The following is a 27,797-nucleotide window of genomic DNA, read 5'->3' as shown; positions in this document are numbered from 1 at the left end:
CGACAATCTAATTTGCACACTAAGAAACACTGTATTTTCGTTAATGGTTCTTGGAAATACCTCAACAATGCCTAAAATTTTGCATCTAATACCAACCTTGCCCTGTGGAAATGATTGCTAGGGGGGGAGGCTATAGAACTCCAATTTCAGAATCCTGTTTTAAAGGTTATTTTAACAAGATTTGTAATTTATAATCGATTTTACTCTAGCTCCATACATTTTTAAGTGGAGTCCAAATGTTAAAATATGTTAAATAATTGTTGAAAATCCAAAATTGCTAGCATATCCTTAGTCGAAATTGCCTTCTGATGCGTGTGAAAACGGCGTCACAGTGCCATTTGGCTCCCATTTTTGAATTTTGTAAGCCTTGGATATATTAAAACCGAGGAAAATAACGAATAATATTAAATTAATTTCTTAAAACTGTAGAAACATTGGCCACCTAAGCTCTAGAAAATATTAAGAGTATGAAAGAAATGTTAAATTAAGGTAAAGAATTGTTAAAAAAACACCGGTGCTATCCTATCCTTAGTCAAAATAATCCCTAGATGTGTCTGAAAACAGTGTTGCAGTGCCATTCCTCTCTCATGTTTTAATTTTGTAAGCCTTTGATCTATTAAACACGAGAAAAATAACGAAAAATATTAAAAAAATATAATAAAAATTCTCAACCTTGGGCTATAAGCCCTAGAAAATATTTAAAATATGAAACAAATGTTAAAATATGCTAAGTAACTGTTGAAAATCATGAAGTGCTAACATATCTTTACTGAAAATTACCCCTAGATGTGTGTGAAAATGATGTAGCAGTGCCTTTCCGCAAACATGTTTGAATTTTGTAAGCCTTGAATGTATGAAACCTGAGGAAATAACGAAAAATATTAAAGAATAAGCTCCTTTTTTCACCTTTTGTTTTTATATTTGTTGTGTTTTAGCCGCTTTTTTCATTGTTTTAATATTGTTTGTAAATTTGTTTGAAAAAATAAAACTTTTATTTACAAAGTTTGAGTTTTTAAGATTTATTTTTTAGCACGATCAAAATGTTTACATGATTTAAGCATCCCTTAGTCTTTATGGCTAGAAATGCATTTAGAGCAATTTTGTCTAAAAATTAAATATTTCCTCTGCGCTTTTTTGCATAATTGATGTTACACCTGGAAGTCCCAGCGAGGACAAAAAAATCAAGGACAAAAAAAAGAAATGCTTTGAACACTTTTGGTGAAAAATAAAATACCAAAAAATGTATTATATGATAGTAATACGCACCGTCATTACATAAAAGTGCACCGTCATTGCGTAAGTTGTGCGCTGACCTTACATAAAGTGTGCACCACTATTAAGTTAAAAAAAGAAAAAATACTTTGAATGTTTTGGTCGAAAAATAAAATGCCAAAAAGGTATTATGTGACAGTGATGGTTGTGTTGTCATTACGCGACCTCAGATAAGGTGTCTGCCGTATTCGGTTGAAATTGGGGGTTCCCCATGTGTCCTGGCGCTAGGTTACATAAAATTGTGTCATCCATTTTACACCTGACCGTTTAAAACGGGTTGTGTAAAGCGTCAGGGTGTGTCGTGACGTCAGAGATCTGTCATAGAAATCCCATGTTAATTTCCCTATGGGCGTTGCAGAAAGCCGTGAGGGTGTGTCGTGACGTCAGAGGGCTGTCACGGGAATTCTATCGGAAACTGATATGGATGTCGTGACGTCAGAAGGCTGCCGTCAGAATCCCATATTAATGTGCTATCTGTGTCGTGGAGTAGGTTGAGGGTGTGTCGTGACGTCAGAAAGCATGTCAAAGAAATCCCATGCTATTTTTTTGTGGACCTCAAGGGAATCCTATGCTATTTTTCCTATCTGACCGTTTAATGTGCGAGGGCGTGGCGTGACGTTAGAGGGCTGTCACGGGAATTCTATGGGAAACTGCTTTGGATGTCGTGTCGTCAGAGGGCTGCGGTCGGAATCCTATGGAAAAGGGAGGGCTTGTCGTAGAATGTATTGAGGGTGTGTTTTGACGTCAGAGGGCTCCCAGGAAATAGCCTAATACCTTCATGTCTTACAATTTTTTTTTAAGAACAGTGCCCGGAGCGGGATTCAAGGGGGTAGGCTTCGGTCAGATCTATTAATAGGATACTACTCCTGTCTTATTTGGCTCAGTGGTGACAGATGTTTGTAGTTGCTTACTCCATTTTTTTCCTTTTGCTTGGGTTCTTGACAACAGTGCTGAATATTCCCGCCATTTTCAATTCCTTTTGTAATAAAGGAAATTTAAAATTTCGAGGAGAGTATTTTTGTTGGCCAGGACCAGGCTGGGATGCCAAATGGACACTTTTAGTGCCTTTTGGACACTTTTTCACTCTGAAGGACACCGGGACACTATTGGATCAAAAAAGGCTGCTTTTTGAAATAAAGGACACTTTTTGGGCATTTTTTCAAATCAAAAATCAAATGTCTTTATTTTCTTCTTTTTTTTAATTTTCTTTAATTTGTACTTTACTTTTAAGCTTTGGTAACGGCTTAGGGGTTTTTCTTAGATGTTTTTCTGCCCTGCGCAAGCACCATTTATCAACCGAATAGGACCTAAAGTCTTAATCAATGTGGTATGCTAGAACTATCAAATCCATCTTTTTCTTCTATTATACGTTTGACGTTTGTCATCAAGTCGGTCAACTTCAAGGACCTACCTACTGCTTGTGGCAAAGTCACCAAGGCCGCTGAGAAGGCTGGAAAGAATAAGTGAATGGCCATTCACTGCTGGCACGTTTCACATAAATCCCTGTGTCATGTAGCCGTGTGCATATGGCTGATATTATAAGTCTTCTGAAGCCTATTACTGATTCTAAGTGGGAGCAAAGGGGTAGCTAAGCCTGGAAATTTCCACGGCAGTGGTGGGTATCCAGGCAATGAGGCTTTACTCTCCATCTCAAGGCTACATAGGAAATCCACTAGTGCACCTCAAAGTGGTGAAGGGGTGTAAACATCACCGAGGTCCACGCCGAGCAAGGTGATGGCCAACGTGCTTTGGGTGACCGCAAGACTGGAGACCTTTTGATGTACATTATCCCCAAGAAACGCTCAATGATGAAGACAATTATAATCATGAAAAGTTTGGCTACGGCATCCCCGGTATTATGCAATGCAACGAGAATGGCGTTCTGGTCGAAAAGTATGCTAGCTACCGTCCTATCAAGAAGATAAGGCCTGAATATCAGCTGCTGGAACCTGTGCTCGATTAAATGTTTATTGACACAATCTTTTGTAGCTGATGACTGTTATCTTTATTACTTTGACAATATGTGTGTTTCTGACACGAGACTAAATGGACATAACATCTTGACCCTTGAATTCTTGGCTGGGAAGGTGGTCTCATTTTTAACTCGGGACCATTATATGGATCTGGCCGGGCAGGAGTAAGTATCCTGTAGTCCCCCAAAGCAATCTCTGGGCTCATCGAATATGAGCCTTCGTCTGAGAGAATTGTACGGGCAAGAGTTAAAGGTCGCACGAACAATCTGACTATCCTTAGCGTTTACGCCCTAATAAGAGATGCCACTGAACAGCAAAAAGATCAGTTTTTCAGTGACCTGCAGACAGTCATTGATAAGGTTCCCCGGAAAGATATCCTCGTAATTGGAGGTGACTTCAATGCCAGAATCGGCAGAAAGCTGAATAACTTGGAACAGGTGATCGGCAACCACGGCCTCGGAGACCGGTGCACAAATGGAAACAGGCTTCTGCTGTTCGCAATGCAGAACAGTCTCGCTGTGGCTAACACTAACACCTGGTTTAGGCACAAGTCGTGTCATACGTATACACGGGAATCTCGTGATGGAATAGTAAAGGCCCAAATAGATTATCTCCTTGTATCCCGATGACGGAGATCCATTGTGTTGGACTCGAGAGTGCGCAGAGGTGCTGACACGGAATTACAAAATGGATCTGACCACTTCTTGCTGAAGACAAGGCTAAATTACAGACTTAGCTCAAGGAAAACTACTAAGCCGAACCAGAAAATAGACGTGTGGAAGCTAAAAGTAGATGAATACCGAGGAGCGTTTGTTCTTGAACTCTCAAACCGATTCGTTGTCCTTCAAGATGACACCGAGGAGGCAACCCCGACTGATGAGTGCCCCAACTGCCCCAAGATAAAGATTGAAAAGAAATGGAGCAAACTCAAGGACCACATCAATGAAGCTGCCTCAAACATACTTGGGTTTATCAAGCGTAAAACTTAGAAATGGATCTCAGAAAAGACACTCAAACTCTGCCAAGAAAAAAGAAATGACCAACAAGAAATCCCCAACATACAAAGTGCTACGATAAGAATGTCACAAATCGGGAAGAGCTGACAAAAAAGATTACTGGTCTAATGTTCCTAGTGATATGGAAAGAGCCGCATAACGGAACGATACACGAAAACTCTATCAGATACTTGGAGAATGCACTGGGAAGAAGAAGCAAACTACCATCCTCTCGCTTAAGGTGAAGGATGGGAAAATACTCATAAGCAGCGAGGACCAGATCGAAAGATGGTGAGCTCACTCCCAAGAACTATCGAGACCAGAAGACAATAGTAATCGATAGCAACCACTTACTGCACCGCAGAACCCCCCAAACAACCAGGCTTATGAAAATGTATGTACGGACCCACCCTCCAGGGATGAAGTAATTAAGGCGATCCAAGTTTTGAAAAACCATAAAAGCCCAGGAATAGCTGGGATTCCTGCCGAACTACTGAAAACTCTCCCTGAGGTGGTGATGGATAAACTTCAGAGCGTGATAACTGAAGGCTGAGACAATGAATACATCCCAGATGACTGGAAGACCTCAATAATTGCCCCTATCTTCAAAAAAGGAGACCTAATGGATTGCAAAAACTACCGAGGTATATCCCCTATCCCCATTGCTGCTAAGCTGTTCGTTGTCATACCTTTAAATAGATTCAGAGACACCAGAACAGACGAACAGGACTCAACCAAGCAGGATTCAGGCCTGGCATGGGTTGCTCAGACCATATTTTTAGCCTGCGACAAATCCTTGAACACCGGTTTAAACACCAGCAGGAAACAATCCAAATCTTCATAGACTTCATTACCGCGTTTGATTCGATCCATCGTGATGCAATATGGGAAGCAATGAGAGAGAACGGTGTGCCTGAGAAGATCATCAATCTGCTCAAGGCATACTATGCTGGAACAAAGGCCCGGGTAAGAGTCGATGGTGATCTTTCAGATCTGGTCCTGATCGAGGAAGGTGTACGTCAAGGCTGTGTCCTTTCACCAACTTTGTTCAACTTCGTCATCGATTGGATTCTCAGGGTCCTGGACAAGTATAGAGGCGTTGCAGTGAGCAGGTCCTTCTCCGTCACAGATCTTGACTATGCAGACGATGTGGACATGCTTGCTGAATCTGTTGCAGAAGCCCAGGCTATGGTAAATGACATGGCAGTCAAGGAACTCTCGACTGGTCTCCAAATAAGCCTACCAAATACAAAATCCATGCGAACAGATGGGATGGATGAAACCCCTGTTGCTCTAAATGGTAATTAGATAAAGGACGTCCAGTCGTTCAAATACCTCGGATTGATGGTAAACCTTGCCGGCAAATCTTCATAAGAAAACCAGAGTCGCATATCGTCAGACTGGAGTGTCTTCCTTCAACTACGGAAGCAGAGCGAAATATTGCCACGCACAAAGCTCCGAGAGTATGAAGCTATGGTTCTCTGTTCTTCTCTATGGATATGAAACAAGGTCACTTGCAAGATCCAAAGTGTTAAGTTTGAATATATACAACCACAAATGCCAGCAATAAATCTCGGCCTACTATCTCTCAGAAAGAATCTCGAATGAAGAAGTGGAAAGAAGGTGTGGGGATCGCTCACTTGTCTTCGAAATTTTTAGGTACAGGATACTAATATTATTTTTCCAAGCAATGCGCTGACTAGTTGAAAATTTAAGGATAATATGTCTCAAATGTCTACCACTACCAGCATGAAAGAAGAGGGCAGGAGGCCTAAAGAAGACGTGGCTAGCAACAGTTAAGTCTGATCTGGAGCCAATTAGAGGATTCTTAAAATACGGCCTTCGCTGGGATCGCCAGTGGCTTGAAATGGTAGAGCCCGGTCCTCTCGAGCGAAACCTATGGAAGCAGACATGTTGTCATCTGCTGGGTGCCACGATGAGTCAAGATACGGGTTGAACGTGCAACAAGTACAAGTACTGCTGTCATAGAAAGAAAGGAGTTTCGCAGAAAAGCTGTGTTGCAGCTCAATTTTAAATATAGCCGCTAGTGAATGTTTCTGTTTTATATTGTATACTTTCAGCTGTGATTTTTTGTCTAACGCTTGTCGCCAGTTTCTATCGAGTATAACTCAAGCAAATTTATTTCAATCGGCCTTGTCTTCTCACTTTTTTAGTTTTCGAAAACGTCATTTTTTCTCCGGGCTACTTCTAAATGTTCAGAGAACGACACGATAGAGGAGTTGTTAAATGATTTTAACCCCTTGACCAACCAGTTGGACTGAGTGGTTAAGAAGATTGACGTATTTTGTTAAACTTTAAAACCATGTAGGTCAAAATAGACATTTCGTTGCTACAGCCGTTCGGACTTTGCCGCACCCAAAGATCCTTAATACCTACCGAAGATCAACAACTCGCATCTTTTTCGCATAACTTGTGAAAATGCCGAAGTGAAAATAAATCTCTTTGATTGGTTCTTTACGTTTCGAATAAGATAGGTAGCGGTATTGATAATCGATATAAAAATTCGCTCTGTTGACATTGTAATGACGATTTTTTTATGCCATCTCTTCAAATTGAACTAGTACTAAACTTAATTTATTGGTAGCGTTAATGACAAATATGGAAATACTTGCAGAACTCATGCAGGTAACAGACCGCGAGGTAGCGGAACAAAGAAGGACGAATTTCACAGATTTTTTGACACTTTTTTCACAGGCTTTGAAAATTCATAGTGGCAACCCTGTATATTGGCTAGTTTTTTAGAGGGACACTAAAAGTGTCCATGTTTGGCTGATTTGGACACTTTTGTACTTAAAGGTTTTGGCAACCCTGAGACCTGGAGGTGGTAGCCAGTGCTTCCACTATGTCGGATTTTTCCGACATTGTCGGATTTTCGACCATTTTGTCGGACAAAAAAAATATCGTGTCGGACTTCGGAATCTTGTCGGATTTTCAGTAAAAAACGGATATTTTTCGGATTTGTGTATTCTTTTAGATTACTGGTGTCTCCAACTCCAATAAAAAAGGATTTTCAAACTAGTAAAATTAGAAAGCCAATTCTATTAGGGATTTTCAGAAAGTCATTAGCGTTAGTGGCGACAGTTTGACAAGGTACAATTTTTGAAAATTTGCACATGCTGTGCTTCAATCTGCTCTGATATTTCAGTTAATTTCGAGATCTGAGGAAAGTTAAGGTGAGAATTTTTTCCAATGCCAGTATAAGATTAGAAAGTCTATTGCCAACATAGTAGCCTACAAGAGAGCTAGGCCACCATGGTTTAGTGACACCATGTGCTTCACAAGTTCAGAATGTTTTAATGTCTCAAAATGGTCTACTGAAAAGAAGAATGCAAGTTGGGTGTGGGTCTAGTTATGTAGATCGGTAAAGACTGGCGAATAGGCACTCTTCTTGAAGTCAAGTTTAATTCTAACAGAGAAATTACCCAGAATTTGTCCAGAACTGATCTGCGAAGCACACTTGAACCATTGTAGCTATCTTGAGCAGCACTATGGCCACTCAGGACAGAATAAATGGATTCTGCACCAAGCAGAATAGCCTACATTTAGCCTACATGTACCCTGCATGGGCAGCATGTGTCTGGAACCGGGGTATGAAAGGAGAAAAAAAGAGTTTCTCTGAGCAGTAGGCTATAGCTAACCAGTCAGGAACTCTACTATTTTGCAATCATCACCCAGCCCAGGCAACTTCCTCTAATGAGAGAATCCGTCTCTTTTCAGTAATGCCCAAAGTGAAATTATTCCCAAGCACAGCTAACTTCCACCTAGGAGAAAAATTGGTAGATCTTCTCCTGAGTGGAAATTAGCTGTCTCGGGACTCTATCTCGTTTTGGGCATTCACTAAGTAGTAGCATATCCACTTTTCAGGCAAAGTTGGCTCTATTGCGCAATAGTCTCAAAAGAGTAGAGTTCCTGACTGGCTATAACTAGGGTATCCTACAAGGAAGGTTTAAAAAGTTAAGAGGGTTTATATTTCCTTTAAGGCTACTCTGACTATCATACAGTATATTTACACAGGCTTTTTCATGTTGGTGTAGACTATGTCATAGATTCGCTTTGTGTTAATATATAAAAAAGTGTCATAGGATATATAAGTTACATTTGTTTTTTCTTTTCTTTTTTTTACTAGTTAGAAAAATAAAGATAAAATTAGTCATGAAAAATTAATAGAAAAAATCAATCTAGAAATCTAAGATATTAATTAAATATAATCTAAAAAAATATTAAATTTTCTTAACAGGTTCCTCTTTTCCTAATATCTCCGTTAAAATGACATTCTGATTTAAGAAGACCAGCTTTCAACAGTGAAGAGACAGTGAATTTCTTACTTTTTGAAGTAAAGTATACTTTTTAGATCCTTTGCTGCAATACACTTATTACATTTTACTTATCAAGTCTGCTTGTAGGAAGTACCATCATGTCAGACAGCTCGTCATCTTCTGAAACTGACATTGAATATCTTAGTGGGGAAGAAAGGCGGAAAAGAAAGGGAGAAGAAAAAAGATCCTTCCCAAGAAATAAGGCTCAGAGGAAAAAAAGCCAAATTCAGCTGGCTGAATGTCCCTGAATTTAAAGGGTGGCTTACAAAGGACAAGTCTTCTGATGAAAAGGCTTTCTGTTCGCACTGCAGTCAGTCCTTGTGTTGTGGTAAATCCTAACTCCGAAAACATGCAAAGAGTGCGAAGCACAGTGAAAGTGTAAGGAAATTAGAGGATTCAAGAAAGCTCACTACAAGGATTGATCATGTCTTTACCACAGACAAAAACGAAGAAGAAAGCCTAAAGGCCAAGTTGGCTGCTTTCATTGTTGAAAACAATCTGCCTTTATCATTTATAGAAACTCTTATACCTTTTCTGAAAAATTTGCCACACAAGGCTGTTGTTGAAAAAATAAGGTTGGACAAGCAAAATGTGACAAATGTGATCAGACAGGCATTAGGACCGCACTACAATGAAGTTCTGTGTGATCAGTTGAGATTGACGCCTTTATCTATCATAGTTGATGAAACAACTGATGTGGCAGTAAAAAAACAACTTGCAATTGCAGTTTTGTTCTGCAATAAGGATTTTGAAGTAGAAGTCGACCTTCTAGATATGGTTGAGTTTTCTGACGGGAAGGGGGAAACTATTTTCAATCTGCTATGCAAAGTTCTTGAAGATAAAAAAATACCTACGGAGAACTAGGTTGGGTTCTGTGCAGACACTTGCAATACTATGTTTGGGTGTGAGAACTCCGTTGTCAGCAGAATCAAAAAAAAATTCCCATCTGTGATGTGTGTCAAGTGCAGCAGCCATTCCATTCATTTGGTGGCTTCTTATGCTTGTAAACAATTGCCAAAGCAACTGGAAGATCTATGTCGGACTGTATACAATTACTTCAACATGAGTGCCAAAAGGCACTCTGAGTTTGAACTACATCAGCTATTTACTGACACCCCAGTCCTGAATGTGCTTGCCCCAGGTCAGACTGGTTGGCTATCACTTCGGATGTGCGTTCAGTGAATATTGCAGAATTGGGATGCATTTTGTAGCTACTTTCAGTTAGTAGTAGCTGAAGATCCCACTCACGCAAACGACAGTGCATGGCAAGCCCTAAAGAATTCACTACTTTGGATTCAGCTTGAGCTCCTGCTCTATGTACTGGAGCTGTTTACAGATTTTAATATTCTTTTCCAAAGTGAAAAACCGTTGTTCCACAAAATAAAATTAGAGGTGGAGATACTCTTGAGAAAACTGGCCATGAATATTATGAAGACCAGCTACGTCAGATCAACCTCGCCTTTGAAGCTTGACCCCAACAACGCAAGTGAATACCTTGCAGTGGAAGATGTGTACTTGGGAGTTGCAGCTCACGAGTTTCTTCAGACCTTGCAATCAGACCCGAGTACAAAAGCAGATGAATGTGAAGTGAAAGTCTTCTAGGAATGAGCTCGGAAGTTGTATATAGAGGTAGTAAAGCAAATCAAGGAGCGATTTTCATTTGAAGATGAACTGTTTACATTTCGCGAAATACTTGACCCAGTGAAGGCTTTGGATATCGGTGCTGTCACTCTTCTCCAAAAGATCCTTCAGCGGTATAAGGCACCATCGTGGGATGCATGAAAAATTATAGAAGAATGACGGAGTCTACTGATCTTCCAGATGTGACAGACGTCTGTGATTTCTGGCTCCATATGGCTTCTTTGAAGACGCCAAATGGTACGCAGAGATTCCCCAACATAGTGGGGGTTGTGCAATATCTTTTGACCTTGCCATTTTCAAACGCAGTTGTAGAGCAGTTCTTTTCTACGTTGAAAGACTTGAAAACAGATCATAGGAATTCGCTCAAAAGTGTGACCCTTACCTCTATCATGCAGGCCAAGTCTGACATGAAAAGAAAGAAATATGTATCCCGCGACTTAGAGGTCGATGCTCCCCTCTTCAAACGACTCAAGTGTGTTAGAGCAAACGCGACGGCAGACAAGTGCGTTCAGTCTAGTGGAACTGCAGCTTTAGTTTAAGTTAGGTGCAGATGAAAGACATAAGAGGGTAAAGAGCATAAGTGAATGTTTAAGCTATAAGTATCTCCTAAAAGAAAACAAAAATCGAAAACCCTGTTTTGCATTACTTTTCCACTATTTCGGATGTCTCCTACACGGCGAAAATCGCCAGGCTGATCTTGAGAGCGGAAAAGAGATACATTTTCTTATGCTTCTACAATCAGGTTTACATCGCTCGTTTGGGCATAGTCCTATGGACTTGTGCAATCTAAAAGGTAGAAGCTACAGCATTTTTTTGTTTTGTTTTTTTTTCTTCTTTTGAATATGCGAAACTATGGCCAAAGACCGCCATACTTGTTTACATTAATAGTCTGATTTTTTTATACCAGTTTTCCAATAAATGAATACTCATGAGTAGCTAAGCATTTTTGAAATTATCACTGCGTTCGTCACTTTCGTAGAGAGCCTGTACTGGACTGGACCATTAGGCCCATAAGGTATAACACTGTCTAGGACGTGGTCAAGATCGCTGCACAGCAGCCCAAGCAGAAGTAGAAGTTGCTCTCGGCCATTTGATACGATGGAAAAAAAGGCAAAGCAGAAGGTAAAATAGCATGGAAAACAATATAAACAGGCTTTTTTACGCCCAGAAGAGGGATTTTGGTTCTTCTTCTTCTTCTTCTGGTTCACAATTTCAGTTTTTCGTCTTCTTCTTCTTCTTCTTCCAATTCACAGCAGGCGGGCTATTCAGTTGGTACTATTTAGCCCTCTCCTTTTTGCTTCACTCTGTGGGCTACAGAGCTACAGAGGTACTGTTCTTCTTGAAGTGGTTGACGGCGTTTTGAAAACATAGTGTCTTGGCTAATGGTCCACGGCGTCTGAACCGCAAATAGCTGTGTCGTCAGCACAAGGAATTTCTACTGCGACTGTGTGCTAAAAGAAGGGCCAAAAGGATGAAAGCGGGAGTAGCGGGATCGGATCGGGGAACTCAAAAGTGACTCACTGCATCCTTTTCAGCCTAACACAACAGCAAGCTGAAATTGCCAAAATCATTTGCAGAAGAAGACGTTTGAGAAACCATTTTGAGCCGTTCTGAAGGTCTATAGCAGTGTAGAAAATGAGAAGCTTCATTCTTGTAGTCGGACTTTTGTCAGATTTTTCGGTTCGAGTCGGACATTTTTCGGATTTCGGACCACCACGGTGTCGGAAAAATAGTCGGATTTTCTGTGGTCGGGTGTCGGAATTTTCAGGATTTTCAAAAAGACGAACAGAAATCTAGTAGGAACAAAGATGAGATCGAGGAAAACGGACAACGCGGTAAAATTAAAAAAAAAAATTCTTACCCAGGCTTATTTTCTAGACTATTTCGCATTCTGAAGTTTTGATTTCGGGTAAGAGCATTTACAATATTTGGATTAAGAGCGATTAATGAATTCCCACCCTCTAATGGGGGTCCCCCCTGGGGGAAGTGTCACAGTGGGAACTAGCCATCCACAACAGACAAACCATACACAAACAGGATCAACATCAGCACTAGTAGGACTGTCTCTTCCACAAACATCATTCTCACCACCACACATAGCATACTCATCATCTCACACCCAGCCATTTCCAGTATACTCTGGACAGCTCTGATGTCCCGCGGCCCTATCATCACTAACTGGCGTACACTGGACTCGTCCATATCGCTAGCAAGTGCAATTTAAGGTAATTTTAAGGTAATCAAACACCTATACAATTTCCTCACTCAACATATCAAGATACTCAAGGTCCCCCTACAGTTTACTATGCACCTCTGCCATATTCAAGTCATCAAGGTCATTTATATCATGCACCTCAAACCCAAAATTTACAATTTGTACCATCAGTAAGTGCCCACATTAGATTTTCAGGGTTGTCAGTTGATTATTCTCCTCTCCCCAACGAAGTAGAGGAGGAAATCACAAATGTTGTAGACCCTATGGAGGCCGAAGGGATCAGCGATTTCCTGAAAAGAAATGGTAAGAGAAGTGGCTCACCTCTTGAGCAAGAAACTTCTAAAACTGTTAAACCTCCTATAGTTGAAAGATTTCCAGAGAAATTCAGAGCTAGAAATAACAGAATAGAGGCAGCTAGTGAGTTTATAAACAGTGAATCAGGGAGTAATCTAACAGTGGTTTTCACCTCACAGGTAAAACTTCCATCAGACAGAGCAATCACTCTAGAACTTAAGAAAATTCTCCAAACAGAATAAATTGACTTTTACTCAAATTATGAGAGAAAGAGACTATCTGTATATGCTCAATCACATACTGCATTGGATACTTCAATGAAAATTCAGAATCTAGATGATGTTGATGTAGTACCTGAAGAGAAAAGACAGGTCAGGTATGGTGCAATCAAGCAAATAGCACTAGATTATTCAAAGGAAGAACTGCTGACAGACCTCAGGGTAGAAACTAATATTGAGATTAAGGAATTAAAGAGGTTAAAAAGATACACCCGAGAGACCAAAAAATTAGAAGATGGCCTGAGTATTTCTCTTCGAGAGTAACTCTCTTCCCCAGTCTATTTGGCTATATGGAAGAAAAAGAAGTATTGAGAGATACAACCGACCAATTATTCAGTGCTTTAAATGCCAAAAGTATGGCCACACTCAAGAAAAATTTAGGTTGTCATATGCTGTATGCTTGAGCTATACAAACAAACACTCTTCTAATGAGTGTCCCTTAAAACTAGAAACCAAAGAGTCAGGAAAATACTAAAAGTATATCTGTGCTAACTATAGGAAAAACCATTCAACAACATCTGGTAGCTGCCCAGCCCGCCAACAAAACCGTGAAATCATAAAAATTGCAGTTGCCCAAAACATACCAATGAAAAGAGCAGCTAATGCATACCGGAGTTATGCAGATGCACTGAATAAGAAGGCTGTGAAAGAGCAACCCCCCTTGAACCAAAAAAACACCCTTTAACAGCTAGTGTTATTTGTATCCAAAGTGCCAGAAGTGATAGACATCAAGGAATTAGAAATGAAAGATAGGATAGTGAAGTTATGTCAACTTATGCACTCACTTTTCAAAGTTGAAATCAATGTAGAAGAAATTTGGAATCTAGCAAATAAACTAGAATGAACTTGCTATCTTTTAACATCCAATCTAATATGAAAGGCAAAAAGGACTTATTAGAGTGCTATTTAGAAAAAGAAAAAAATGATGTCGAGTGCTTTCAAGAAACATAACTAAAACCCCAGTATTCATTGAGACTTAGAAGTTATGAAGTAATAAGAAAGGATAGAGCAGAACAGTCTAGAGGAGGAATATTAATATACATTAAAAAGTCATTAATGTTTCAAAAACTAGACATTGAAGACATCACAAGTTCTAAAATTGAGATGGTAGCTTGCCGAGTATTCCTGGGTAAGAGGGATACAATAGTTATTGTTAATATATATAACCCCAATGGAAATGAGCCTCAAACAGAGGACATTTTCAATAAAGTGAAAAAAGTGATTAAAGCCAAAGAGCCTTTTATTATTACTGGTGACTTTAACGCCCATTCAGATGCTTGGTGTTTGTGTGGATCTCAATCGTAGTGGTATAGGTATCCTAAGTGCTCTGGATAATAATGATGACATTGGCCTAGTGACCCCACTTGGACTTCAAACTAGAAGAAACCCAATTACAGGAGTATACTCTACCATTGATCTGACATTCTCTGCAGTAGCAATAATCAATCAACTAAATATAAGTTTAACTCCTGTACCAACCTTCACCAGTGATCATGAGCCAGTGATAATTGAGTATAAAGAATCTACACTAAGAAGTCAAACCCCACCAACACACCCTACCTTTAAATTGAAGAAAGTTAACTGGGATTACTTCCAGGAAGAACTTACAAGGATAAGTCTTGAAGAAGAACTGGCAACATTTATGATCAAAAGAGCATATCAGCAACATCTGAGGAACATCACAAAGCTTTAAATTGAACCTTTCGGGGCTACTAAGCTACCACTTATGCTCTTAGTAGTGGTGCTATTACAATACTGTTTTTGTTTATGACTACTTGCAATTGCAAATACTGGCGACTCAGACTAATTGCAACTTGGACAAATTGCAACCCCAACGACGTAACTGCAATGGCGAGTACATGCAACTTTGATTGCATCAACTACTTATGTCTGGAGCTACTTACAACTACAAGTGCAACTACTTGCAAATGTGACTGCCACCATCTGTGAAACCACTTGGAACTGTGACAGCAGCTATATGCAACTGTGACAGTGGTTATATGCAACTGTGACTACTTTCAACTGCTACTACTACTGCTACTGTTAATACTGCTACCACTGTTACTACCAGAAGAGGTTAATTTTAACTTTCAGTACACATTTGTGATGTTACTTACCATAATAAGAAAGATTACTGAAAGAAGGAAGAAAATGGCTGGTCTGAAATCTGCATGCCATTGCATCTGTAAAACAAATTTTAGCAGTCATGGGTGGCATACATTGGTTAAGAACACTGACCTGATGAAAGTGAACTGTACCTCTAAAGAGCTTTACCTTAGTGTATAACTCTTCAGAAGTGAGTACTGGCTGGTCAGGTTTTGTTTATATTGGTTTGGCTGTAGGCTAATGCTTGTGCTTTTATCACTGTCTTTCTTTGATTTTTTTTTTGCTTGCATATTGAATTGCCCCTATGTGATTTATTGTTTGACAAGTGCCTTATTGGCAGCTTTTCTGTGAGGATGGGGGGGGGCCATTCTGCTTCACCACGGGGGTTGTTGAAGATGCACCCAACAGTTGATAAAAGACCACTGCCCAGGAAATGAATTGGTTTTGTTGGGAAATTGATGTGCCAAAATAGTGTTCAATCGAACTTGACCCACCATGGTGCTGTAGAGATCTTAGCTAAGAGTGAGGAAATAGTGACTAAAGTTTTAAAATTGAGAGGTCTGAAAGTTGAAAGTTTTGAAAGGAAAAAGAAAGACCTGAGTGGAAATTTTACTAGAAAAGGTAAATGTTACTTCCCTAGGGCTGTTAGTGACAAGAAAGAGCTTTTAAGAGAGAAACAACACCCACAGGTGGCTGAAGCAAAAATCTTGAATGAAGCCAACTCATCTAAAAGTGGAAAAAAGCAGGAAGCATACTTAATTACAGTTGACTTTAAAGATGATGTTGTGTTCATGCAGAGAATTTCTGTTTGGGAGGCATTAGTGTGTATCAATTGAATTATCCCAAATCCTAGGCAGTGCTATAAGTTGTCAGAGGTTGAAACATGTTGCAGTTAAATTTTATAGTAAGGAAAAAATTTGTATATGTTCAGATAATCAAAGTCTAAAGTTCTGCCCCAAAGCAAGGTCAGGAAGAAGGGAGGATATGTCAAATTGCTCTGAAAAGGATGTTGCCAGCAGTAAGACATGCAGAGTATACAAGGAAAATGCTGAAAAATTAAGGAACTTAATCCTGGATGGCTGAACATTCAGGCAAATGTAGAATGAAAACCTACTTGGTGGACTGTGATGAAAAAGTTGAGAGCCATGACTAATTGGAGAAAAAGCCAAGAAAGATAGTCTCATTGAGAGGCAAAGCTGGGATAAGCTTTTTTTAGAATTGTATAAAAACAATGTCATTTCATTTGTTGATAGATAGTATATTGTCCATTCATCCTAGGGTAGAACTAAGGTAGATAGGCACGGAATGAGAGTAATTCAAATAGACTTTGAGTTCAATGAGCAATTTGAAGGCCATTGGAGACCCCAAATAAAAGGTTTTCAAAGATTCGTGACTAACCATGTCCACAGGACTTTGAAGTCAATTGGGCAACTGAGATTGTGCTCATTTTATAAGCTTTGTCTACTCAGAAACCCCATTCGAATTGCAATGGGGATGACTGAGATTTTTGGGTAGATTCATGATGAACAATGTCCACTGGATTTGGTATGCATCAAAGTAACAATATCAAAGTGAAAAATGGGTTTGTGTCAACCTTGGAATTTTTATTATCTGATGTTTGAACTACTTTTAACCAAATGGCTATATTAAAATTTTTATCAGATGGGTTTGGGGAAAAAAAGGCATGGGGGGACAATTGCCCTTCAATCTCTTTTGACTCTTTTAAAGTGAACCACAGCTTTCTATTTTAAATCAAATCAGCCCTCTTTGAAGTTTATATGAGCATCCTTTCTATAAGAACCATATATACCCCTATAGTATAACTTACAACGCCTGTCCCTAGGCCCTGAGGGGTTGTGTCATACCCTGGAGTTTTAATATATGATGTTTGAACTATTTGTAACAAAATGGTCACCTCAAATTTTTATTGGATGGGTTTATCCATTCAACAAACCCAAAGGCAAGGAGGGCTAGTTGCCCTCCAATCTTTTTTTACTCTGAGAAAATGAACTAGAACTTTTAATTTCCATTCAAATGAGCCTTCTCTGAAGTTTATCAAGCATACCTTTCATAAGAACCATATACAGCCTCAGGACATAGCTTACAATGCCTGCCCCCAAACCTGGGGGGTTGTGTTGACACTGGAGTTTTGTTATCTGACCTTTGAACTATTTAAAAAAATGGCTATCTTGAAATTTTGTGTCAGATGGGTTTGGGGAAAAAAGGGTTGGGGGGCTAGGGGCCCTCCCATCACTTTTGACTCTTAAAAATTGAACTAGAACTTTCAGTTTCCATTCAAATCAGCCCTCTCTGAAGTTTATACAAGCATCCTTTCCATAAGAACCATATGTGCCCCCTTGGCATAACTTACAATGCCTGCTCCCAGGTCCTGGGTGGTTGTTTTGACACCAGAGTTTTTTTTTTATCATACCTAACAACTATTTTTAACAAAATGACTATCTCAAAATTTTTTTTGATCCATTTGGGGGGAAAGGGGCACGGGGGGATAGTTGCCCTCTGATCTCTTTTGACTCTTAAAAAACAAACTAGAACTTTCAACTTCTAATCAAATGAGCCCTCTCTGAAGTTTATACTAGCATCCCTTCCATAACAGCTATATATGCCCCTCAGGGGCATATATTTGCTAAAATCGTCCTAGGGTAGAACTAAGGTCTCATCCTAGGGTAGAACTAAGGTAGATAGGCACGGAATGAGGGTAATTCAAATAGACTATGAGTTCAATGAGCAATTTGAAGGCCATTGGAGACCCCAAATAAAAGGTTTTCAAAATTTTATGACTAACCATGTCCACAGGCCTTTGAAGTCAATTGGGCAACTGGGATTGTGCTCATTTTATAAGCTAAATTTTTATTGTATGCACTTGGGGGAAAAGAGGCATGGGGGGATAGTTGCCCTCTGATCTCTTTTGACTCTTAAAAACCAAACTAGAAATTTCAATTTCTAATCAAATGAGCCCTCTCTAAGTTTATACTAGCATCCCTTCCAGAACAGCTATATATGCCCCTCAGGGGCATTATTTTCTAAAATCGTCCTAGGGTAGAAATAAGGTCTTATCCTAGGGTAGAACTAAGGTAGATAGGTACAGAATGAGGGTAATTCAAATAGACTCAACTTGACAAAACTGTAAGTGTAGACACAACTTACAATGCCTACCCTGGGCCCTGAAGAATTGTGTCAACCCTGGAGTTTTTGTTATATGATCTTTGAACCATTTTAAAAAAAATGGGCCATTTTAAACTTAACTCAGCAGATACAAATACCCGTTAAAATTCCAACTCAAAACAACCAGAAGTTACTATTAAAGAATAGGTATTATTTTTTATTAATATAGGTATTATTAATTTATAGAATAGGTATTATTAATTAATTATTAAAGCATAGGTTGTTTATCATAGGCAAAACTGATAGTCCTCAGTGTGATAATTGTAGTGAGATAGAAAGTATTTTCCATTATGTTGTTGAATGTAAGGAGTATGAAAATTTGAGAAAAGAAATGATGAATTTGTGCAAAGAGGAAAATTTAGGAGAATTTTCAGTAGCACTTGCATTAGGAATTTTGATTGATGATGATTCTTTGAAATATAGGAAGACAGACCTGTTTATTAAGTTTATACAGGAAAGTGGTAGAGAAAAAGATTTTTATCTGATGTTGATAGTAATGTAATTGCTGTATTGCCAGTGTTGAAAAAGGGATTGATCTTGTATGTATAATAGGTTTGATTGATGGTTTTAGCAATGATATATGTCCGTGTTAAAAAAAAAAAAATAAATAAATAGATAAAAAAAAAAAAAAAATCCTACTATAAAGGAAGATTGTCTTTTCTTTTTTAGATTGAAGCTGACTTGCATAAATTATTTCTGCATTGAAAGTATTTGCAGCTAAAGGTGTTGTGTTGAGAAGAAAGAAACTTAGTCATATTGAAAGAAGACTCAACTGACATTGCTGTCAAGAGGAGACTCAAATCTCTCAGATCAGATCAGTAGGAACAAAGTGGAAGCACTGGTGGTAGCAATTTTAAGTGATAGTGCAGAAAAACAGATGATGAAATAATTCTAAATAACTGATGAGTTAGTAAGGTAGTTTAAGTAATTACTTTATTGGTATTTTATTCACAAACCAGTCAGGAGATACAGGGGGTGTCAGACCTACAACAGAAAAACCCTATTTTTGTATAAATCCAACATGTTGGACTTACCCATACAGGATACAAGATTTTATGGATAAAAATTGATTAAAGTGAAAATCTTGCAAGCCTATACCAAAATATATAGCTAAAAATGGTTAGAATTTAAATCTTGCAGGGCCACAGTTCCTTAAAAAGAAATATATATATATTTTAAATTAATGCTTATAGAAAAAAAGCATCGACAATTTTCTATCTAGAAAGGACTTATTGCAGCTTATTGAGGTTTTAAGTGCAATAAGCAAATAATAATTGTAATAGCTTATTATGAGCGCAAATGAACACAATAGCAATAACTGCAATAAGCAAATGAATGCTAAAAATTGAAAAAAAGTTATTGCAATTATTGAAATAAGCTTAACTGAATGCGGGGTTATTACAAGTTTTTTAAGGATTGACATTAGCTTAAGTTGCCTTAAGACAAATAAGTAAATTTCTATGTTTTGAAGCATTTCTCTCCAATTTTCAAAAAGGAAAGTATGTCTAATAAGTATTTATATGCTTAAAATGCAGAATTTCTAAAAAAAATGATCCATAGGCCTACTTTTTCATGTCAGTAAAAATAGCTGGATAAAGTTTTTTATCCCATAGGCCTGTGTCCTGATGTTTTTTCAAGAAATATCAAAAGCACTGAATCTTCTATAAGTATTATGAGCATGGAGAGTAGCCTAGTAACCAAGTAACAATACTTTAATCTATTGGTAAAGTTCTACCAAATTATATTATTGAGTTAGGACAAAAGTGAATACACCATTCAGTGCCTTTTTTTATGGTGATTACGAATATAATAAAAATTACTATCATAAATTAATTGCAGCCCCCCCCCTCGATCTGTTACTTCCTGGTTCGGTTGGGTTAGGTTTATATAGGGGGGGGGGGAGACTGAAATTCATTGCCACTAGAGATTTTTATTATATTTATAATCAGCATAAAAAATGGCATCAAAAGGTGTATTCACTTTAGTCCTAACTCAATAATATGATTTGGTAGAACTTTACCAATCTATTACCTGGTTTTTGAATACTACACTTCAAATTCTCCAATTTGATGTTAGTTAGCAGTATTTGGTTTAGAAAGTTGCAAATTTAAAGATTTTCCATCCTTGTAATGCTCTTTTATGGCTTCTGTAGGCTGTTTGATGCAGTTGCTTTCTACATTTGGGTTGAGGACTCAACAGCTTCCCAGTTGTACAGGAGCTCTTGCTGTAGCCATTCTTTGTCAAGATTTTGTTTGAATAAACCAATCAAATCAGCAGCCACTGTAGCTTCAGAGAGTTCATTCCACAAGTTTGTTACTTCCTGGCTGGAGAAATGGCTTCTGACTCAGATTAAGGTGCATTTCTTGAAGAGTTTCTTAGGATGCCCTTTTGTCACTGAATGTTCAGAGGGGGGAGGGAAGGAGAATTTTTTGGAAATAATTTTGTGGGCCATAATCATGTTGACACATTTCCTCTAGTATATAAGAGTAGGAAGCTCCCAGTAATGTAAACACTCTTTTTATGGTATTTGTTTAAGGCTGTTGACCATTTTGGTTGCTCTTTATTATATTTGGATGGTTCTAGGTAGGCCTATTTAACCCCCTGGAAACCAAGGCTTTCCAAATTTGAGAATTTTATTTGAGTTTTATTTTTTTATTTTTGTAGGGGGGAGGGGGGGGAATTTGTGTATTATGCACAACTCACTCAAGTTTATGGTGTGTAAAATTTGAGAACACATCAATTTTTTTGTTAGTTTCTTTGTTACTTTAGAAATAAATTTGGGCTATAGATTTGCATATTAGGGGGGAGGGGGGGGGGTAAAGCATAGTGGGTCAGCATGCAAAATATGTCTGGTACAAGTATTCTGCATATTATATAGATAGATAGAGAAGTGTATTTTTAGAGCCAAATAAATGGCCATGAACATAGTAAAATTACATAAATGAAAGACACAAATAACATAAACTTTGATCAGCAATCATCATAAAACACTTAAATAAAACAATACATTAACCTTTTTTTTTTTCTTTTTTTTTTAGTCTACAAAATTTCCAGATACCTTGCTATTCTTCTGTAATTTTTTAGTAGCCATGCCTAGAAAAAATTGTTTTCTGACTTCAAACTGTCCAAATACTTTACCCTCCCCCCCCCCTTATGTGTAAATATATAGCCCAAATTATATATTTCCCATATATTCTGTCACTTCTCTTTGTTTTGTCTTGCACTAAGCCAAAAAAAAAAAAAAACTAAAAAAGAAACCAGTTTGTTCTTGAGTTTTACGCAGCATTAACTCAAGTGAGTGGTGCATAATACACAAGTACCAATATTCCTTCCCCCTATGGAAATAAAAAGATAAAATAAAACTCAAATAAGATTCTCAAATTTGGAAAGCCTTATTTTCTGCTGGGGGTATTTTCCATGGGGAGTATTATCCAGGTGGGTAAACACTGGCCACCTATTTGGACATACCAACCTCTAGGTGAAGCCAAACTTGTGCCTTGTTGAGCTTCATAAACACACTTCATAGTGTTCTTCCTTACCTGAAATAGAAAGTTAAATATCCTGCACTCAACTTAGGGTAAAATTTTAGTTTTGGGGCTTTTTTGCTATTTTATAAAGTGTTTGAAGTAGGAAAATGAAACTTTCAGGGATGGATATATAACATAAAATAGGGGTCCTGGAAATGTGTTTAATTTTCCACCTCCATCCCTCTCATTCTGTATGATTAAATAAAAAACAAGTTTTTTCAACTGAAAGTAAGGAGCAACATTAAAATTTAAAACACATAGAAATTATTACATATATGAGGGGGTTTCCCCCTTTTTCAATGCCTGACTCTATTCAATAAATTTTGAATTTTGTTTCAGTTTTTTAAGAATGACCCCTGAATCACAAAGGCCATTTAACTAGAATAAATAGCTCTTTTGGAAGTACAAAAAAACTTTAGCATAAAGAGCCAGGTATTGACAAGGGGGCAAACCCCCTCATATATGTAATAATTTCTGTTTGTTTTGAGTTTTGATGCTGCTTACTTTCAGTTGAAAAAAAACTTGTATTTAATTTCTGATTATTTTTATTTAATTTCTGATTATTTTATTGAACTGATGGAGTTTTCAACAATTAATATCATTATTTATCAAATATTCAATTTGATGTTGTTTATACTTTCCAAGACTGTTCAAGATGCATATAGTTTTCAGTTTGTATTTAATTTCTGTTCATTTTAAGCACTATATATATAATAGAGAGTATGATCTTTCCCTATCTCACCCATTATAAAAACCTGGACCAAGGTGCAAGTGCTCCAGAGAACATAGAAACATAAGCAACATTAGATCTTTTCATGGGTACACAAGTCAGATTTCTCTTGAATGCAAAACTTGGCTTCAACATTGGAACACTAAATTTTGAAGAAACTAATTTTAAATTAATTTATTCCAATGCATATATGAAAATTGGTAATTAGTAGTGCAGTGTTATTATTAGATGTTCTTAGGAATTAAAAGTAGGTTTCAAAGTCTCAAGTTGGTTTCAAAGGCATTTTGAGAAAGTTTCTGCCAAAATATGTGTTCCAGGGTAATTGGACCACTGACAGCAGATCAAATGAGAGGAGCTATGTATATATACACTAAAAAAACTTTACAAAAAACAAAAGTTTTTATTAAAGAAAAGTAAAGGCCATATTAAATTTAAGATCAGTAGAAATAGAAGCCTACAATAACTCAAACTCAAAACCACCAGAAATTATTATTAAAGAATAAAAAAGGAAAGGAGAATAATCGGCATGGCTGTAACACTGCATATAAATTTGTATAAGTGTATATATAGTGGGCTGTAATAATGTAAAAGGTAAATATAACATTGGTTTAAGAATGGAAAGAAAGACAAAGAATGAATTTACAACAATAATCAAGTTAAAAATAAGTTCTATTTGAACAGTTCCATAATACAATGACATTTGATTATGAAATTTGGTGCTTTGCATTGATATTTCAGTTTTAAAAGTTTTATCAATTTTTTCTCAAAGGGAAATTACCTGGTGGGCATGAATGTAGATTTGCAGCTAAATTAAATATAGTCACTTCCACTTTTCACATATGTTTATTGATATTGTTTTGATTTTTATTGTCTGTACTAATGAGGCGCTCATTAACAAGATAATCAAACACAAGTTTAAAAAAATGTTTCCCCTTTGTTCAAAAAAAGAGATAATCAAATATTTAAACTACTAAAACTAAAATAATTACTTGCTAGTTTATTTTCCTTGATAGGTAGGTCTCTCAATTTCCCGATTCTTAAATTTTACTTTGTTTTATGCATGTGTGCACAAAAAAAAACCTTATAAATTGCTCAAGGGGGAAGTCCTTGCAGCCAGTTTCCCAGTTCAGGTCTATACACTCAAACCCAATTGGATTTGTTTTCAACATTGATTGAAAACGAAACTAGCTCTTATCTTGGCTCTCTGCCAAAACAGATAATCAACCTTTTTCAAGTCACACAGGAACTACAATCGTAGAAAAAAAATATCGCAACATGAAAAAAAAATGATAAACCCTCCAGTGGCAGATCCAGAGGGGGGCGATGGGGGTGCCCCCCTAATGTAGTCTAAAGTAGTGTAATTTACCTAATTAACGCAAGTTTGCATTGATTAAACTTGTTCCTAATGTAATTTTATCAGATCAACCTATTTTGTGCCCCCCCCCCTAAAAAAATCCTGGATCCGCCCCTGAAACCATCACATCTTTTCCACCAGTTATTAGAAGAAAAAAAATTCTTTATTTTCACAAATTTCATTAATGCCCTGCCCCCTTTTTTAGAAATCCTGCATAGGCCAATCAGTTAAGTCCATTGTATATAAATAATAGATTAAGTCTTAATTTGTATATAAATTAAGTCATACCTGTGAGATGGGACAGTTGCAAAACACTTGGCTTGCTCACCAAGTTTTTTTCTGCTTTTGCAATTATGAATAATACAATTTCGAAACATTTCTCATTGATTGACGCATACACACTAACCCGCTAATGCATGAAGAAATGGGAGGAGTTTTCGTTTGCACTGAGAATGAAGAGCCAGAAATCCTCTGCGGTAAACTTACTGGTAATTATATATACAGTGATTTTAAGTTTCATATTCTTTAATAGTAACTTCTGGTTGTTTTGAGTTGGAATTTTAACGGGTATTTGTATCTGCTGAGTTAAGTTTAAAATGGCCCATTTTTTTTAAAATGGTTCAAAGATCATATAACAAAAACTCCAGGGTTGACACAATTCTTCAGGGCCCAGGGTAGGCATTGTAAGTTGTGTCTACACTTACAGTTTTGTCAAGTTGAGTCTATTTGAATTACCCTCATTCTGTACCTATCTACCTTAGTTCTACCCTAGGATAAGACCTTATTTCTACCCTAGGACGATTTTAGAAAATAATGCCCCTGAGGGGCATATATAGCTGTTCTGGAAGGGATGCTAGTATAAACTTAGAGAGGGCTCATTTGATTAGAAATTGAAATTTCTAGTTTGGTTTTTAAGAGTCAAAAGAGATCAGAGGGCAACTATCCCCCCATGCCTCTTTTCCCCCAAGTGCATACAATAAAAATTTAGCTTATAAAATGAGCACAATCCCAGTTGCCCAATTGACTTCAAAGGCCTGTGGACATGGTTAGTCATAAAATTTTGAAAACCTTTTATTTGGGGTCTCCAATGGCCTTCAAATTGCTCATTGAACTCATAGTCTATTTGAATTACCCTCATTCCGTGCCTATCTACCTTAGTTCTACCCTAGGATGAGACCTTAGTTCTACCCTAGGACGATTTTAGCAAATATATGCCCCTGAGGGGCATATATAGCTGTTATGGAAGGGATGCTAGTATAAACTTCAGAGAGGGCTCATTTGATTAGAAGTTGAAAGTTCTAGTTTGTTTTTTAAGAGTCAAAAGAGATCAGAGGGCAACTATCCCCCCGGGCCCCTTTCCCCCCAAAGGGATCAAAAAAAAATTTGAGATAGTCATTTTGTTAAAAATAGTTGTTAGGTCTGATAAAAAAAAAACTCTGGTGTCAAAACAACCACCCAGGACCTGGGAGCAGGCATTGTAAGTTATGCCAAGGGGGCACATATGGTTCTTATGGAAAGGATGCTTGTATAAACTTCAGAGAGGGCTGATTTGAATGGAAACTCAATTTTTAAGAGTCAAAAGTGATGGGAGGGCCCCTAGCCCCCCAACCCTTTTTTCCCCAAACCCATCTGACACAAAATTTCAAGATAGCCATTTTTTTAAATAGTTCAAAGGTCAGATAACAAAACTCCAGTGTCAACACAACCCCCAAGGTGTGGGGGCAGGCATTGTAAGCTATGTCCTGAGGCTGTATATGGTTCTTATGAAAGGTATGCTTGATAAACTTCAGAGAAGGCTCATTTGAATGGAAATTAAAAGTTCTAGTTCATTTTCTCAGAGTAAAAAAAGATTGGAGGGCAACTAGCCCTCCTTGCCTTTGGGTTTGTTGAATGGATAAACCCATCCAATAAAAATTTGAGGTGACCATTTTGTTACAAATAGTTCAAACATCATATATAAAAACTCCAGGGTATGACACAACCCCTCAGGGCCTAGGGACAGGCGTTGTAAGTTATACTATAGGGGTATATATGGTTCTTATAGAAAGGATGCTCATATAAACTTCAAAGAGGGCTGATTTGATTTAAAATAGAAAGCTGTGGTTCACTTTAAAAGAGTCAAAAGAGATTGAAGGGCAATTGTCCCCCCCCATGCCTTTTTTTCCCCAAACCCATCTGATAAAAATTTTAATATAGCCATTTGGTTAAAAGTAGTTCAAACATCAGATAATAAAAATTCCAAGGTTGACACAAACCCATTTTTCACTTTGATATTGTTACTTTGATGCATACCAAGTCCAGTGGACATTGTTCATCATGAATCTACCCAAAAATCTCAGTCATCCCCATTGCAATTCGAATGGGGTTTCTGAGTAGACAAAGCTTATAAAATGAGCACAATCTCAGTTGCCCAATTGACTTCAAAGTCCTGTGGACATGGTTAGTCACGAATCTTTGAAAACCTTTTATTTGGGGTCTCCAATGGCCTTCAAATTGCTCATTGAACTCAAAGTCTATTTGAATTACTCTCATTCCGTGCCTATCTACCTTAGTTCTACCCTAGGATGAATGGACAATATACTATCTATCAACAAATGAAATGACATTGTTTTTATACAATTCTAAAAAAAGCTTATCCCAGCTTTGCCTCTCAATGAGACTATCTTTCTTGGCTTTTTCTCCAATTAGTCATGGCTCTCAACTTTTTCATCACAGTCCACCAAGTAGGTTTTCATTCTACATTTGCCTGAATGTTCAGCCATCCAGGATTAAGTTCCTTAATTTTTCAGCATTTTCCTTGTATACTCTGCATGTCTTACTGCTGGCAACATCCTTTTCAGAGCAATTTGACATATCCTCCCTTCTTCCTGACCTTGCTTTGGGGCAGAACTTTAGACTTTGATTATCTGAACATATACAAATTTTTTCCTTACTATAAAATTTAACTGCAACATGTTTCAACCTCTGACAACTTATAGCACTGCCTAGGATTTGGGATAATTCAATTGATACACACTAATGCCTCCCAAACAGAAATTCTCTGCATGAACACAACATCATCTTTAAAGTCAACTGTAATTAAGTATGCTTCCTGCTTTTTTCCACTTTTAGATGAGTTGGCTTCATTCAAGATTTTTGCTTCAGCCACCTGTGGGTGTTGTTTCTCTCTTAAAAGCTCTTTCTTGTCACTAACAGCCCTAGGGAAGTAACATTTACCTTTTCTAGTAAAATTTCCACTCAGGTCTTTCTTTTTCCTTTCAAAACTTTCAACTTTCAGACCTCTCAATTTTAAAACTTTAGTCACTATTTCCTCACTCTTAGCTAAGATCTCTACAGCACCATGGTGGGTCAAGTTCGATTGAACACTATTTTGGCACATCAATTTCCCAACAAAACCAATTCATTTCCTGGGCAGTGGTCTTTTATCAACTGTTGGGTGCATCTTCAACAACCCCCTTGGTGAAGCAGAATGCCCCCCCCCCATCCGCTCAGAAAAGCTGCCAATAAGGCACGTGTCAAACAATAAATCACATAGGGGCAATTCAATATGCAAGCAAAAAAAAATCAAAGAAAGACAGTGATAAAAGCACAAGCATTAGCCTACAGCCAAACCAATATAAACAAAACCTGACCAGCCAGTACTCACTTCTGAAGAGTTATACACTAAGGTAAAGCTCTTTAGAGGTACAGTTCACTTTCATCAGGTCAGTGTTCTTAACCAATGTATGCCACCCATGACTGCTAAAATTTGTTTTACAGATGCAATGGCATGCAGATTTCAGACCAGCCATTTTCTTCCTTCTTTCAGTAATCTTTCTTATTATGGTAAGTAACATCACAAATGTGTACTGAAAGTTAAAATTAACCTCTTCTGGTAGTAACAGTGGTAGCA

The 27,797-nt window shown here is 37.7% G+C and overlaps 1 protein-coding gene and 1 long non-coding RNA gene across 9 annotated transcripts in view; one reads left to right on the top strand and one right to left on the bottom strand.

Moving 5' to 3' along the window:
- The window catches only part of LOC148956711 (uncharacterized), a 103,411-nt gene that overhangs the window by 74,805 nt on the left and 809 nt on the right, over positions 1-27,797 (bottom strand). The gene's annotated exons all lie outside the window — the stretch shown is intronic.
- LOC148956708 (cytochrome P450 302a1, mitochondrial-like) overlaps positions 7,368-27,797 on the top strand; it is a 98,308-nt gene continuing 77,878 nt past the window's right edge. For 2 of the 8 annotated variants that reach the window (XM_089086955.1, XM_089086899.1), the window contains exon 1: positions 19,018-19,209. Coding sequence is in view for 1 of the 8 variants with exons in the window: in XM_089086945.1 (XP_088943071.1) it covers positions 20,868-20,877 (10 nt within the window). In the remaining 7 variants the exon portion in view is untranslated. Of the gene's footprint in view, positions 7,435-12,063; positions 12,128-19,017; positions 19,210-20,446; positions 20,649-20,857; positions 20,878-24,196; positions 24,394-27,797 lie in introns of those variants that run through there. The other 6 variants (XM_089086907.1, XM_089086914.1, XM_089086929.1 and 3 more) reach the window with 6 other exon arrangements.

Source organism: Artemia sp. Qi Xiang Cuo, chromosome 1, assembly GCF_049724085.1.
Source record: "Artemia sp. Qi Xiang Cuo chromosome 1, ASM4972408v1, whole genome shotgun sequence".
Lineage (NCBI taxonomy): Eukaryota > Metazoa > Arthropoda > Branchiopoda > Anostraca > Artemiidae > Artemia > Artemia sp. Qi Xiang Cuo.
Note: the sequence above shows the minus strand (reverse complement) of the source record. Positions and strands in the feature narration are given on the sequence as shown.